This window comes from Formica exsecta, unplaced genomic scaffold (genome assembly GCF_003651465.1).
Source record: "Formica exsecta isolate Colony F162 unplaced genomic scaffold, ASM365146v1 scaffold122, whole genome shotgun sequence".
Taxonomy (NCBI): Eukaryota; Metazoa; Arthropoda; class Insecta; order Hymenoptera; family Formicidae; genus Formica; species Formica exsecta.
Window position 1 is genome coordinate 1,244,443 of NW_021848556.1, and position 14,522 is coordinate 1,258,964.

The window sequence follows — 14,522 nt, forward strand, 5'->3', positions numbered from 1 at the left end:
TATATAATTTTTAATATAATATATAATTTGTAATTTATTTTATAATTGAGAGATTATATGCCAGCGATGGTATGGTCATAAATGCGAGATCGCTAGGGCTGCACATTTGATTGCATATGCAGCTGTCACGGCCAGGCTTGCGAGGGCTCAAACCGAATGTCATCCATAACGGAATCAGATACGACAACGGAAATCCTATCGAAAACAATGACGAGTACATTTATAATGCAAATCAAAGGTCGATGACGAGATGAACATGTCGTTGATACGCTAGAAATGAGAGATTCTAAATGAGATATGTATTTAATGACGTCAGAAAATCTCAATCTGAGAAAATAAGTCAAAAGTATAATGTGTTCCGACATTATCAAGTCAGTTAAAGAATTTCTAGAAACAAAAAAGATATTAGAATTAAAAGTTTTTCATTTTTCGAATCAATATGTGTTGAGTTTTCAACAAAAAATAAAAGACAGAAAATGTTATACGAATCGTGTAGCGGAAACAAAACACCCACGCAAAGATAATATCTGAACTAGTAGCCTCTGACTAGGTGCACACTGAACTAATCAATTTTCAAGATTGCCATAGGCAAGGCCAAGTATCTCACGGCGCACAAACTTAACACAGTAACCAGCTCTACTTGTCGCCGATCATTTATCGGAGACTATCAACGTTGAACCCAAGCGTGTCGGTTGGGTCGTCGACACACCAAGAGTGACTCTCATTAAATTTATCAATACTCTCTACAATTAATTACTATATAATTAATCTGTTAATTAATACAAAAGATAATATATAACAAGCGTTTGAGGTAACTGGAAAGAATAGAGATAAAAAGTGAAATTCTAGTCAGCTGATTTTGATTCGCGATAAGAAAGTAAAACTAAATGCTTAATGACAAATTCTATAAAAAATTAATAATAATATTTTTGAATGATTGATGAAAATACATATATTAAGAGACAACGAGAGGAGAAACCGATTTCATCTACGACTGACAATGCGAGATAATGTGAGGCAGTTGTCCTGTGTAGTTATCCCAGCATAGCTCGAACCATTAGCAAGGACGCGATTAATCGTGCCTGACGAAGTCAATGTGCAACAACGGACTTCAGCAGATAACGATCTCTCATATCGCATGCTCTCGCGGAAGCAGATATAAATAACGGTACGACAATATTAAATTGACTGTAAACGAGAATAACAAAACTTGTAATAAAGAGCTGGGATTAATACATTCACAACGTGAAAGTTTTTATATAAATTTATACAATGAGTTTTTGAAAATGTGTTATTTTTGAGAGCTTTCAAGTTTATATAAAAATTGAAAATTAAATAATATCCCTCTCATTAAAATCAAACGGATCAAAGGATTGACAAAAGCAGGAAGTAGTCATTTCTACGCCGCTCGATCTCATATACATGTATTTCTTTCCATCGTATATATATACGTACCGGATACAAGTACTCGCGCGTGATAAATGGGAAGTGTATGAAAAGCGGTGCTGAAAATACAGATAGGGATATACATCAGCGCCGTTCGGGAGGTAGATAATGATATCTTAGTCTTTTTCCAATTCTCTGAGGTAGCTAAGAGAGGAGACCGAGGATCTTGAGTGATCCAGCGTGATCGATCGATCGATTTCGCTGTCCACATCAACGTCCATCGAACGAGCGGGAGTGCGTGTCATGGGTCGTTTTGAGATCCGATTTCTGCTTGCGAATTAATAATAACTGCTAGCCGGACTGTCCCAAGCGGGATTATAGCCTCCGTTGTTCCAGGACGGATCGTAGGCGCCGGCGGCGACTGGAGCTGGACCGGCCGGCACGCGTTGCGCTTCCGCATTGTAAAGAGAGAAATGTACGGCCTTGGCTTGCTGGACCTCGGGTGTGTCAACTACGCGACCATCTGGACCCAATGGGGCCGGTGGTCCGCTGCATAATAAAAGGAAATTGTAATATAAAACTAAATTCAGACAATTTGGAAACAAATAAACTAACTGAATTAATTCTCTTATTAGATAAAGAATGAAATAGAAAATAATGACAGAGGATAACATGTTGAAGAATAATTGACGCTAAGTTAGAAGATAAAGCTCTGTGTAATTTGATTGAATTTAAATACAAAAATCCACGAAGACGATTTCAAAAAAATCAACTCACAATCAGAGCTAGATCGAAATGTCTGTCCGAAACGAACCTGTAATGCGGAATATAATTTCCGGGAGCATAGGGCCCATTAGGTCCGGCGTAAGCACCAGCCGGTCCTGGTCCCTTCGGCGCACGTGCGTTAGCTTCCGCTACGGCATTTAAATGAGCAACTTTTAATTGCGCGACTTCCGGCGTATCCACCACGCGACCATCTGGACCCAGTGGTGCTGGAGAAGCGTGAGGCCCATACCACTGTGGAGCCGCTAGAATAACGCTCGACATTGCGAAGAAGAGAATCTACAATATAAACTTTTAATCCTCATTATTTTGTATTAAAAAAATATTCATTTTTAATTATATATAATAAATTTCCCACAATATAAGAATATTAAAAATAATTAATATATTAATAAATATTAATAAATATTAATTAATAATAAATTATAAAATTATTAATAATATTAAATAAAACAAACGATTGATGAACATATTCATTAAACGATGAATATCAATGTTGATAAGATTAATTTTGCAGCCATTTAATATCGATATCAGGATAACAAATACAAGAAATCGATAAAAAATGTTTCGGTATATTAAAGTAATCTCCAAAAATATGCTATCGCACCTCTTTCGAGATTTCAAAGATACTCACGAGATATCCGATCATTGCGGCGAGTCCTGCTGCGTATGCACCAAAAAAATATTGCCTAGATCCTCGGCACTACTCGAACTATCGACATGTGCGTTTAGATCCGCATTATAACTGCCATCAACGTGCATGGTGCAATTTATAGGGGGTACGATGCCCCTCTACCTCTGCGCGGGGTACAACCACACCCAGAGAAATGCTCTCCTTAAGTATGACACGTGCCCTGCCCTGTAACATTTAACGTGCGTTAACAATGACGCTCGATATATGTATATGTTTGTCCCGCAACCTCGAGTCGCACATAAAAGTGCGAGCTATGCGGGCTCTATGCACGCCATAAGTTATCCGCGGATGCAAGTTGCAATCATCGGCGACTTGGGCTCTTGCCAAAATGATTACGGGGCCAAGGAGCAACGAGGTTTAATAAGAATCTTTCCAACATGATGCAAGAGTGCTTTGTTTTCTCACAGATGACAGTTAGAAATTTACTGTACCGGAAAATTTGATGCATCGCGCAGGGAAACAATTGTGTGTATGCCTTTTATACATTTTGTATAAAAAAGTTTTATAAATATATGTAATAGAGGAACAATTTTTACATATCATATAATTATATGCAACATAATGATATAAATATTCTTATTATTATATATTTTAATTCTTATTGTTTAAAAATTTAATATCTTTTCTCTCTAAATTTTTAATCTTTGAAAATTAAAAGATACGATGCATAGTTTTTATTATTATAAATATTGAATATAATTAACGTAATAAATTTCTCAGTAATTGTACTGATTAATAATCATATGATTAAGAAAAATAAATGATCTATATTTCACAAGATTAAGTAAAGAAATCTATTGATTTATTTTATATAAAACAATATCTTTTACGACTCTAACAATAAGTAATTTATGATTATGATATCATGTTACTTTTTTGAAGCGCTATCGCGAGTCATATAACGCAATTAACGGAATTATTTATCCACGCGTGTCGAATCAATCACAATAGTGTGTCACGAGGTGGCAATAACAATAGTTGTTCAGATACTAGAATGGATGCAGTTTCGCAATTGACCACCTCGTTCATCGATCGAACCCTATTCGTACGGCTGATCTGAAAGGAATTGCGCATTTGTCACCAACGCAATCTCCGAGAGTGTTTAGGCGTTTAGTCGTGCCTGACAGAGTGACTAGTCACGTGTCGATCACTCGCGATTGACAACTGAACTCGTGTACCTCTATCGCGACTGAGATCTTAGCACATCGCCAGCATTCTTTGCTGCAAAACTGGACAACAACTGCGAAAGAAACTCTTTACGTTATCTGCGAAATAAAATATTCGCGGTCTCTGTATAAATTATTCAAGGAACGAAAATGACAAAAAGAGAAGGGATATAATTAATCAACTTTTTTTACACATTCCGCTACATTAATAAAGTCATCTATCACGATATCCTTGAGATTTACCTGTATAATGTAAAGGAGAAACTTCCGTATCGTTTCATGTCATATATTATACTTTATTTGCAATTGTAATATGATTACATTTATAGTTCGTATACGCACACGTGACGTTTTTACATTCATCGTAGAGATACGCTCGAAGCCACTACTCTCCTTTATACTATGAATACAAATAAGCTCTACTCTCTTAAACTAAATCAGTGAAAATGTCACTGATTAAAGTTTTCACCGAAGATCGATGAGTATTTCACTGATCTTTAGTGAAAACACTCACACTTTGCTCCTCCGTCTTTCATTGAATATGGCAGTAAGATTTCACTGAAAAATCATCTCCTCACCAACTAATTTTTCTCAGTGAGATTTCACCATTTGCTATACTTTATTTATAATTGAAACCATTGCTTATCAGTGATAACGCACTGATTCTATTTAAGAGAGATAATACACGGATTCCATTTACATATCTCTATTCCGTAATATTTTCATCAACGGAGAATTCACCAGGTAACATGCGTATAAGGATTGAGATGTGACAGACGAGTGATCTTGGATATCTCCGCGGCATGGGCGGCCAAATGCGCGGCTTTGGCATGGGCGACTTCCGGTGTATCCACGACTTGCCCGTCATGGTCAAGCGGGGCCGGCGGTCCGTGATACCCGGCACCGATGTAATTGTCAACGTAACTTCCGTCCGCGGGATATCCGCCGTGATGCGTCGCTCTGGCTGCCTCAGCTGCGTATGCCGCCAGATGCGCTTGCTTGGCGTGCGCCACTTCCGGTGTGTCGACCACTCGACCGTCGGGGGCCAGTGGGGCCGGGGGACCGTGATAATGTCCGACTTGCGCCCCGTATGCCTGATAAGGCGTATACGAGGGCAAGGCAAGCGCCGACAATGAAAGGCACGATAAGATGATCTGGACGGACAGAGATTGTAGAGAGACTTAATTACACAAGTTTGCTGATATCAAATAGTAATGATAATGAACAGATGATAAATAAAATGATAAAAAATACCGACGAAGGATCTAAATCGTTGCATGCTTGCGAGTTTTATAAAGCAGGGAAAAATAGAAATTTTTACGCAGTGCAATTTTTAATATTTAATAAGTGCAAGAAGATTCTGTTGAAGGATCACTTAGATATGCAAATTAGATATGCGAGAAACTGTTCAATGATATGATAATTTCAAACAGAATTTTTTATCTAGATTTTATTGTTCTTTGAAAAAGAGCCCACTTTTTGTAGATTAAATAGAAAATTATTAGAAACTTGTAATATGCGAGAGATGAGGATAGAGTATCTGTGTACTCACGAAGGACTTCATGCTTGTGCGCATCTATCCGAGATGAGGCGAATCTCTGTCCATTCGATCGATCTATGTAGACCTTATATAGCCAGCGCGAATACTACAGACTATCCCTATCTCTACGTCAGTATTAAATAGCGTAAATGAAACGTAGACGCAGGCCTTGCTTGATTTTCATAATAGGAACGCGAGGGGGGAGGCTGGTTTTTCTATTCGATTCTGAGAAACGAGATAGAGATACATCGAAGGGGCTATCTTGACTGAACTAGAAAAGAAGTTGAAATATTGTAGAGTGTAGCAAGAAAGAGAATTAGAGAAGGAAAGAAAGGGAAAGAAAGAGAAAGAGAGTGTAAGTGAAAAAAGAGAGAAAGAGAGGTAGGCTGGAATGCCAGTAAGAGCGAAATTATGATTGCGTCAACGAAAACGCGAGCAACGAGCGATGTTGTACAATTGGTTCGACAAAAAGTATCAAAGGCATAGAAACACTTTGATCGAATATTCGTCGATTTTGATAATCGATGAATGCTCTGAAGAAAGAAACAAGATTGAAATCGATATAAATCAAGAGAAATATTATGAGACAAATGTTTATTACAATATCTAATAAATAGATAGATTGCATCTGTCTAGTAAAGTTGTATATTACTAGACAAATAATATTTTCATATCACCTTTAATATTTATTTATTTTCTTTTAATTTAATACTGCCTATAATTCTGTTGAAGAAAATATCTTGATATATCTCCAGAATTAAAATTGCTATCAACATGAATGTTTTTTACCATAATTAAATAATGAAAATTGTATGACAAAAATCGTAAGTTTCTTTCCACTAATAACCATAACAATGATCTGCGGTTATTATATCGAATTGAAGGCTATTGAAAATTCCATCACGTAGATACTGCGTCTAATTACTTAATGAGCAATTGCGCGATTTACTTCGAAAACAACACCATAAAGAGTAATTAAATATATCTAGTCTGATTCCTTCGTTGCAGGATCTAGTAAATGATCAACGATTAGACGGATGTGTAAGATGTGTAAATATTTGTTACATTATATCGAGAAATTGTAACGCTGCGAGACAGTTTCGCGTCGCTGATGCGATGCAGAAATATCGAGAAATGTGCATCTTGCAAAAACCAAACTATCACCTTGTACAAATGTTAGTTGAACGGTATTCGTATTAGAAGGAGGGAGTGATGATGTTAGGTAAGATTAAATCGTCGATTGTATATAAACCGAGCATTTCACGCTCGATATTTATAAAGTGACATTCCATCTAAGATTGAACACAACTAGAAATGGAGTCCTTGGTAAGTAATCTTCTTGTGCTACAACAATTTCTAGCAGAATTTGTCAAAAAAAATCATCAGTTACATATTATTATATCATCATCCGTTATCCCATTAAATAAATTTTAAAATTTTAAAATTACAATAAAGTTTATGAAAAACGAGCTATGAGAAAATAGCTAAAAGACTCTTCCCAAAAATCTGCAGAGATTAACTTTGCTAAAATATTATTAATAATTGATATCAATTACATTCATAGATTATCTTGATAGCCGTCGTTGCCATAACTTCGGCTACACCGACGTATTATCAATATCATGGACCACCCGCGCCTATAGGTCACGATGGCAGAGTTACCGATACACCGGAAGTAGCCCATGCCAAAGCGGCGCATCTCGCCGCCGTGGCGGAAGCTGCCGCGAAAGTTCCGTACGGTCTGGCTTCCTACGCGAAAAATCCGGATTATTACGGATATTCGAAACCGGTATCGGTCAGTCATCAGATGTATCATAGCGGACACGGATATCACGGACCACCCGCTCCGTTAGATCACGAAGTAAGATTCTATCATACACGTCCAATCGACACTTCTTTAAAATTAAAGAATTGCACTAATAGATTAAAATCGATATAAAAATGAAGAAAAATATTGAGATAAGCGTTCATTACAATGCCTAGTCGAAAATGTGCGTATGTATAAATCATGTATTAAATTTAGATAAATTTCCATGTCTTCAAAAAAAAAAATTACTAAATTATACTACTAATTACGCGAGATATTTATCTTTATTAAATTAATTTTACTTTGCGTTTTCTGGGCAATGAAATTTATAGTAATTACACTCAAAAAAGTGGTTTTGCAACTACAGCAAAAATTTTCTGGGTGCGCAAAATTAACTGAGGTACATAAATAATTAGCAAATACTGTGATATCGCATAATCACTACCATTTCTTTATCATTCTTTTCATCTTCAGGGTCGCGTGGTAGACACGCCGGAAGTGGCCCGAGCGAAAGCCGCACACTTGGCGGCTTACAATCACATAGCTTCCTCGGCACCTGTCGGCGAGAATCATCCCCAGAGTTATGATCATCATTATTATGGCGCTTCATAAATTCCCTTGTCTCACGACAGCAGGATGATCAACACCCCCAAAATAGAGCACACTAGACACACTCATCTTGCCGCTTGCCGCCTATGCTAATGCACTTCACGGTTGCTGACGACGCTTACTGATTTTATTAATCAAGGAAACACGGCGCTGTAACTGTTAATTATTTTGCATTGCATTGATGATATATAAATATATGATACGCTCCGATAACATTTAATGTAAATATAATACTGGTATGTTTCGTGAAGAACGCGTTTCTCAATTTTATTATGTAGTTCGTTATATGGTGTAATCTCTCTTCAAGTTTCGCGATGCATCATAAATCATTTCGTATTTCGCTTCGATCGTAACTTTTAGACTGAACTACAAGACTCATGATTACTATTATCTAAGATATATTTTAGATCATAAGAAGTATAAAGCATCTTTTTATCTGATTTCTCTCTATTATTTCATTATGGCATTACTAACACACACTATAGATAGATTAAATATTTCTTAAATTAACAATAATATATATGTGACACAATTAAATCTTAATTGATATTACGGTAATACTGTTCATTTGCCTGTGAATGTTATTTTTAGCTGTAAAAGATAATTTACGCTATAATATGATTTACATCGTAAAAATATATTCAACATACGCCTGCGGCCTCGGACATCGTCATCGTCTTTTTGCGCTCACGAATTAATCCGAGGAATGATTGATCCGATCACTTAACTACATCTCAAACTTCCGAATATGTCGCAGCCAAATTCAATTCAAGGTTCACAACATTTCATGTTTCTTTCAAACAAATGATTCCGTGATTAAGCTCTATATATTAAAACGTTACTTACAATTGTAATAAGTTTTTTTTAATCTACAAAAAAATACAGATTGTGTGTGCAAATATTTTGACAAATGCCAAATGGTTGTTGCACTGCAGTCAATTTTATACATTAAACCTCTGATATACAATATCTATTTTATTTTAATTATGTTTTATTTATGTTTAATTTTAAATATGGTATCAAAAATTCTTTCTTTTACTTGTTCATCAATTTTGAATAGATTTTCTTACAATGAAGCAATCTTCCATATAGGTGAATCTCAGCATCTTATCTAATTTGTACTTGTAATTATCTTAACATGCGAAGAATTCGCTATTCGCCTAACGACATATAATCATTCGATCTTCCTAATCGGCATTTATGGATGGCCGCGAGATCGATACTTCTCGGCCCACGGGTTACGTATACTCGAAAGAATATGCCAAGTTAGCCAACTAATTGTAAATGTCGCTTAATGGGCATTTATAAGATACTCGCCTCGATTGTGCCTCGTGCACTTATACTACTAATAGACAATAGGGTCATCGGGCGTGCCGAGATTATCTCGAATTCCAAGGAAAAGGGCTTTTGTTCCCCTAAGTCGTTGCGTGATCTATCCGTTATTAAAACGCCCACCCAAGTATAGGAAAAATTCCGCATCTATATTTGAGACGATAAAAATGAGTGAAAATTATTCTCTTTTTTTTACACATAGAGATTGTTAAGATATTTTAAATATAATGAGGTCACACATATGACCTGTTGCGAAATTATACGTGTATAATGTGTATTATATATCTATTAGATATCTATCTTCTATCTATATATATCAGTAAATTAGCGATTTTTCGAAATATCTTGTTTTCTTGAAAAACAGCCTTTTTACAATTTTTTATCAATTATTTAAAAGTTCAAAATTTCAGTTATCAACCGATTATGAACTCACTCCATTTATGTATATGTAAATTATAACGAATCATAACGATGCATTAAGTGCAAATGCATTTTAACTCGAGCATTGCTCAACGATTTTATGTTGGCGCAAAACATATACTGATACAACGCACTACTTGCAGAAGTGTTATAATTTATTATGTTCGTTCCATTAATAAAAAATAAAATAAAAATTAATTTCTTAATATTAACAAGACATAACTCTATAAGCTTTAAGCTCTCCACACTAAAAAAGCTCCCTTCTAGATAAAGTTTTCAAAAAATAATTAATATATTTGAAAAATTTATATATATATATATATTTATTTATTTTCACAAAAAGGACTATCATTTTTTAGTAAAATGGTATTCTCTTTTCCAATGTCTTTCGAAATTATCTTTCATATATATATTTACGCGCTATTAAGCGATTCAAATAATATGCATGAGACTCGCATAAAGCGAGTTTCATCAGGAAGTGAGACCTTGGAAGTGAGATCCGTGAGGAATTTCCGACAGCGAGAAAAAGACGCGATCGCGCATCTGATACATATCGGCTACGTCAAACAGCAATCTGTACCGTCTGTTCCGATCATCCAAGAAAAATCTTTCGATCTCGAGGACGCGTGACCGGCCTTCATTCTTACCGGATAGACGCTCTCTTTTTCTACGTCGCACTTTATATATTTTGATCACGCTTCGTCTCCCTTCCACTTTTCGGCAGTTTCGCTTTGATATCGGCAAGGACGGCCGTTGATCGATTTCTCAGTATATCGGTAATTTATGGTAACATGAACAGGAGGAACCCTCCTCTGCCAAATACGCAGTACGCAACCTTGCCACTTTTTTTTATAAAAATATTTAAATTTTTGCACGTTAAGATAAGAATCTATCCATGAAGAATTATTTGATACTATTACTAGTATTATCGTAATTATATCATAAAGCATAAATAGATGCATTAAATTTTGCAGCAAAAAATTTAATGCAATCTAGATGAATTTTTTTACCCTACCTAAAATAGAAATCTTCCAATATGTATTTCATGGGTGCGGTACAGAATTAAATAATATTAATTACATCTTAATTAAAATGACACGCGCAATTCAAGACGGGAAAATATATATTGTCATGCCATTGAATTATTATTATATTACACAAAATTATTGTCACAATATACTTACACGAAAATAACGTGCTAATCAGTAAATCTCATTAGCGCGCTGCATAAATATGCATGTATATATGTACTAAAAAAATACCTATTTTTACATTTGTTATAGTTACAGATTCTCCGCAAGAACAGCCATTAATTATCATTTTCGCGATAATAAAGAAAAATTTACGAGTCGAATTATCTTTCACACGCAATCCCAACAGCAAAAGCTGATCGACTTTTTGTTCCGCTGAGCCGTATTTCCTGGTAGGGTACATCGAGCCCTTGTATCAGTCAGTGGTCGTTCTTGACGATGATGAACGTGAGAGACTCTGGGCCAAAGAAGCAGCCGACAGTGCAAAACTGACCTCGACGATGCATTTGCAGATGTGACGAGAACATCCCTCTCCTCTCCCCAAGCAGATTCAGGCGGGTACAGTGGCAGCATCTCATTAACGTAATGTCAATGTCAGCACTTTGAGATGTAATGTTTGCTGCAGGGCGTGGTCCCCTCCTACGGGTTGACGACTCCCTACCAGTATTCACATATATAAAAGGAGATCCGAGTCTCCACATGGTACGACATAGCAATCGCATACCTTAGGGCGAGTACTGGTAATTCAGCAGCGCACTGATAAGGCATGAAGGTTCTCGTAAGTACTATCTATATCTGCTGACGGCAGATTCGGCAAAGAGCCCCTTAAAACTAGCATCTTACACGTAAAAATTTAATTTAATTTAATTTAATCATAATGATAATAATATTTGTCTATTAGCTTAATTAATCAGTATTCTTCTCCATCGACTATTGACTTTTCTATATTTTTCGAATTATAATTCAGCAGATTTTTCAAAAAAAGATTATGCATAGAAATTATCTTCATTTTGCAGATTGTTCTCTCCGCGCTCTGCGCCATCGCGGTCGCAAACCCGATTTATCTAGCTTATCACACCGGCGTGCCGCTCGGGCCTGACGGTAAAATCCTAGACACTCCGGAGGTGGCACAGGCAAAGGCGGCGCATCTCGCTACTCAGGCTTACGAGGCCGTCAGGAACACGCTCGGCTATGCACCCGCCCTGGCCATTTATGCACCTGCAATTACGTACGGCGCACCCATCGGCGCGGACGGTCGGGTGATAGACACACCTGAGGTGGCTCAGGCCAAGGCTGCCCATCTCGCCGCTCACGCCCAAGTACGAGACATTCGCGTTTAAAGACGATTGCACAAGCGATTTAAATTATACTATATTGGCAAATTGCGCAGAAACGACTTGTGTGTCGCGTGTTTAGATACGAACTATGAAATTGCGAGCTGATATATTTATGTCATTGTTTCCTAATTTCTTTTCATTTTTATTCACGCAGGAGGCTGTCAAAACGGTCGGACTTGCTCCATACGGAGCTTTGGCATACGCCGTTTCGCCTGTGTTATACGGTTACGCTCCACTTGGATCCGACGGCAGAGTGATAGACACCCCCGAAGTGGCGCAAGCTAAGGCTGTACACTTTGCCGCTCACGCTCAGGAAACTGCCAGAAACGCTGCTCAACAAGTGTAATTATTAAAAACTTCGGCCACACCGCGCATATATATCGATCAAATCTGTGTCTCTTGATCTCCTAACCAGAGATATTCGTACCATGTTCTCCATGGATCTGAGGAATCTTTGACAATAAACGAGCCATCTTTAAGTCACATTATGCGATTTATATTATTGTTCCTTATTCAATCATACTCGGCGTATGACAATTTAACAGATAAAACTTTGTTTCCTATAGAAATGTATATAAATGTGATATTTAAAAGTTTAATTTAAACTATATATTTAAAAAAATTCACACAATAATTTAAAACGGAAAAAAGTTATAAAAAAGAAAATTACCGATCTAGATATCGTTAATTTATACATTGCGCGGCATGTCCAATTTCGAGCGCCTTTCGCGCCATGGCCAATGCGCCGTCTTTGGTTTTATGGCCGCCGATAAATCGAACGGAATGTACAAACATGGCGCCTTCGATCTCGCAGACTTCCACAAGCGCATCGTTACGTAAACCGCCCCACGCTTCCGGTAAGAAAATCCTGCATACGAAACTGCCCAGCGCTACCGGCATACATTGAACCCGATAGCTGTCGTCAGCTTCGAAAACGGCGTATTTTATCGACGGCGCAATGTTCATTTCTTTTTCTAATTGAAACAAATGCTCCTTCCACGGTACCGTTTGCGACAACAATATTATCTCGCCGCTCGAATCAACCTTTCGAAAATATTTTACATTATATTTAAATATTATAATTAGAGAAATTTATGCGATATATATTTAAAAAATTTTACTTACTTTAAATCGATCCTCCACAGCGTGTCGCACAATATCTCTCGCTGGTAGCCAAACATTTTTTGTATACTGTACAAATTCCAGAAATTCTTCCAAAACCAAAGCCATAGCTTTTTCGAATCGTTCCTCAATATTCACATCTTGGCTATTCCATTGAGGATTAAGTCTGCTCACTCGCGCGCTTAAATCAGTAACTATTCGATATCTGAAACAGATAGCAATGCAATATATCGAAAAAAAAAAATATGTTGCACACAATGTTAGAAATACTTACAATGGTTCCGCATCATACATCGGCACACCGTTATCTATAGCGTCAATTTCTTTAATTAGAGTATCATAAATTTTTTTAAAGATCTCATCAATGACTCTGTCTTCTGTTATCTCTGGAAGTGTACTCCTCAATATTTCATGACCAAAATGACAGTAGATCAAGCCTGCACTGCTTAATTTTATTGTCCAGTCATACCCTGGTTTCTTCATAACACTACTCACTGTTTCCTGAAATTCCCTGATACAAGAAAGCAAAAGATATTATAATATATCGAAAGTAACAGAACAGTGTTTCATAATGTATATATTATTATACCTCATATGATGATCGTATCGGTGCCTGGAGGGATCATATTCTCCACCAACATCCACTACGATATCACAGGAGTCTAAGACACTCAGAGTTCGAGATCTAAAAATATAATGCGATACCCATGGATTCTGTAACCCAATATAATCCTACTCATTTTGTTTCCATTATATTTTAATTATAAAACTTTCTCTTTTAATTCTGTTAGCACAATTTTCATTTCCAAGAGTCTTAAATAATTACCTCACAATAGAAGCATCCTTGTACTGCGGTAACAACTTTAAGAGAGCACAGGCGAGCACCTCGTCGCAGTGAAAAGTGCCATCGTGCGTGCCGATTTTTACAGCCGATTTTTCCAACATCGTTCTGAGCGTAAAATCAAATGCACACGTTTTCCTCCACTGGAGAAGATTAGGTAATCTACTGGAACGCGTGTTTCTTAATAGTTGACTGAAAACTCCAATCATTATACTAAATTACGTTCTGATGTTATACAGCGGACAATATATTCCATCGATTTATTGCCATTGATTCTCACCAAATACTGATGGAGCAAAACGGGCAGTAAGCAATAATCCTTTTGAATTGGGCTTGAATGTGCTTTGAACAACTTCGAAAAACGTGACAGAGGAGAATGTTCGCGGTTCGCAAATAAATTAAATTTCCTAGGCGTCACTTTGTAAGTTTGACATTTTCCCCAAATATTGCC

At 36.8% G+C, this 14,522-nt stretch overlaps 4 protein-coding genes across 8 annotated transcripts; 1 reads left to right on the forward strand and 3 right to left on the reverse strand.

The window, feature by feature from the left end:
* Positions 1–1,410: 1,410 nt before the first annotated feature.
* On the reverse strand, positions 1,411–2,928 carry LOC115245565 (cuticle protein 2-like). Of its 2 annotated transcripts, none has more exons than XM_029823942.1 (3): positions 2,807–2,928; positions 2,201–2,448; positions 1,411–1,935 (listed from the first exon to the last, which is right to left on the reverse strand). In XM_029823942.1, exons 1-3 carry the CDS (start codon positions 2,819–2,821, stop codon positions 1,725–1,727), a joined length of 474 nt encoding a protein of 157 aa, XP_029679802.1. In that variant the 5' UTR covers positions 2,822–2,928; the 3' UTR covers positions 1,411–1,724. The 2 variants fall into 2 exon arrangements, with proteins under 2 accessions (XP_029679802.1, XP_029679803.1); XM_029823943.1 differs by having other exon boundaries at positions 2,201–2,460; positions 2,807–2,924.
* A 1,379-nt stretch (positions 2,929–4,307) lies between these two features.
* On the reverse strand, positions 4,308–5,682 carry LOC115245566 (cuticle protein 2-like). Its single transcript, XM_029823945.1, has 2 exons — positions 5,585–5,682; positions 4,308–5,186 (listed from the first exon to the last, which is right to left on the reverse strand). Exons 1-2 carry the CDS (start codon positions 5,606–5,608, stop codon positions 4,770–4,772), a joined length of 441 nt encoding a protein of 146 aa, XP_029679805.1. The 5' UTR covers positions 5,609–5,682; the 3' UTR covers positions 4,308–4,769.
* A 1,163-nt stretch (positions 5,683–6,845) lies between these two features.
* Positions 6,846–12,492, forward strand: LOC115245545 (cuticle protein 18.7-like). The gene is made up of 6 exons (XM_029823916.1): positions 6,846–6,898; positions 7,137–7,433; positions 7,854–7,989; positions 11,536–11,549; positions 11,788–12,090; positions 12,263–12,492. Exons 1-6 carry the CDS (start codon positions 6,887–6,889, stop codon positions 12,452–12,454), a joined length of 954 nt encoding a protein of 317 aa, XP_029679776.1. The 5' UTR covers positions 6,846–6,886; the 3' UTR covers positions 12,455–12,492.
* A 94-nt stretch (positions 12,493–12,586) lies between these two features.
* On the reverse strand, positions 12,587–14,445 carry LOC115245559 (UPF0160 protein MYG1, mitochondrial). 4 transcript variants are annotated; one of them, XM_029823934.1, is made up of 7 exons: positions 14,352–14,435; positions 14,057–14,284; positions 13,820–13,915; positions 13,505–13,741; positions 13,234–13,435; positions 12,779–13,152; positions 12,594–12,668 (listed from the first exon to the last, which is right to left on the reverse strand). In XM_029823934.1, exons 2-6 carry the CDS (start codon positions 14,278–14,280, stop codon positions 12,793–12,795), a joined length of 1,119 nt encoding a protein of 372 aa, XP_029679794.1. In that variant the 5' UTR covers positions 14,281–14,284; positions 14,352–14,435; the 3' UTR covers positions 12,594–12,668; positions 12,779–12,792. The 4 variants fall into 4 exon arrangements, with proteins under 4 accessions (XP_029679795.1, XP_029679796.1, XP_029679793.1 ...); XM_029823935.1 differs by having other exon boundaries at positions 12,587–13,152; positions 14,057–14,270; positions 14,352–14,445; XM_029823936.1 differs by having other exon boundaries at positions 12,587–13,152; positions 14,057–14,233; positions 14,352–14,442.
* Positions 14,446–14,522: the final 77 nt, after the last annotated feature.

Bases quoted from the DNA above. Each gene is read 5' to 3' on its own strand.
- LOC115245559 (XM_029823933.1), bottom strand. From the start codon at position 14,280: ATGATTGGAGTTTTCAGTCAACTATTAAGAAACACGCGTTCCAGTAGA. The intron at 13,916-14,056 runs GTAATTATTTAA...TTATATTTTTAG, and splicing joins AAGGATGCTTCTATTGTGAG to ATCTCGAACTCTGAGTGTCT. The intron at 13,742-13,819 runs GTATAATAATAT...TTCTTGTATCAG, and splicing joins CGATACGATCATCATATGAG to GGAATTTCAGGAAACAGTGA.
- LOC115245566 (XM_029823945.1), bottom strand. From the start codon at position 5,608: ATGCGCACAAGCATGAAGTCCTTC. The intron at 5,187-5,584 runs GTGAGTACACAG...CTGTCCGTCCAG, and splicing joins GCACAAGCATGAAGTCCTTC to ATCATCTTATCGTGCCTTTC.
- LOC115245565 (XM_029823942.1), bottom strand. The intron at 1,936-2,200 runs GTTCGTTTCGGA...TTTATTATGCAG, and splicing joins AATTATATTCCGCATTACAG to CGGACCACCGGCCCCATTGG.
- LOC115245545 (XM_029823916.1), top strand. The intron at 7,434-7,853 runs GTAAGATTCTAT...TTTCATCTTCAG, and splicing joins CCGCTCCGTTAGATCACGAA to GGTCGCGTGGTAGACACGCC. The intron at 12,091-12,262 runs GTACGAGACATT...TTATTCACGCAG, and splicing joins ATCTCGCCGCTCACGCCCAA to GAGGCTGTCAAAACGGTCGG.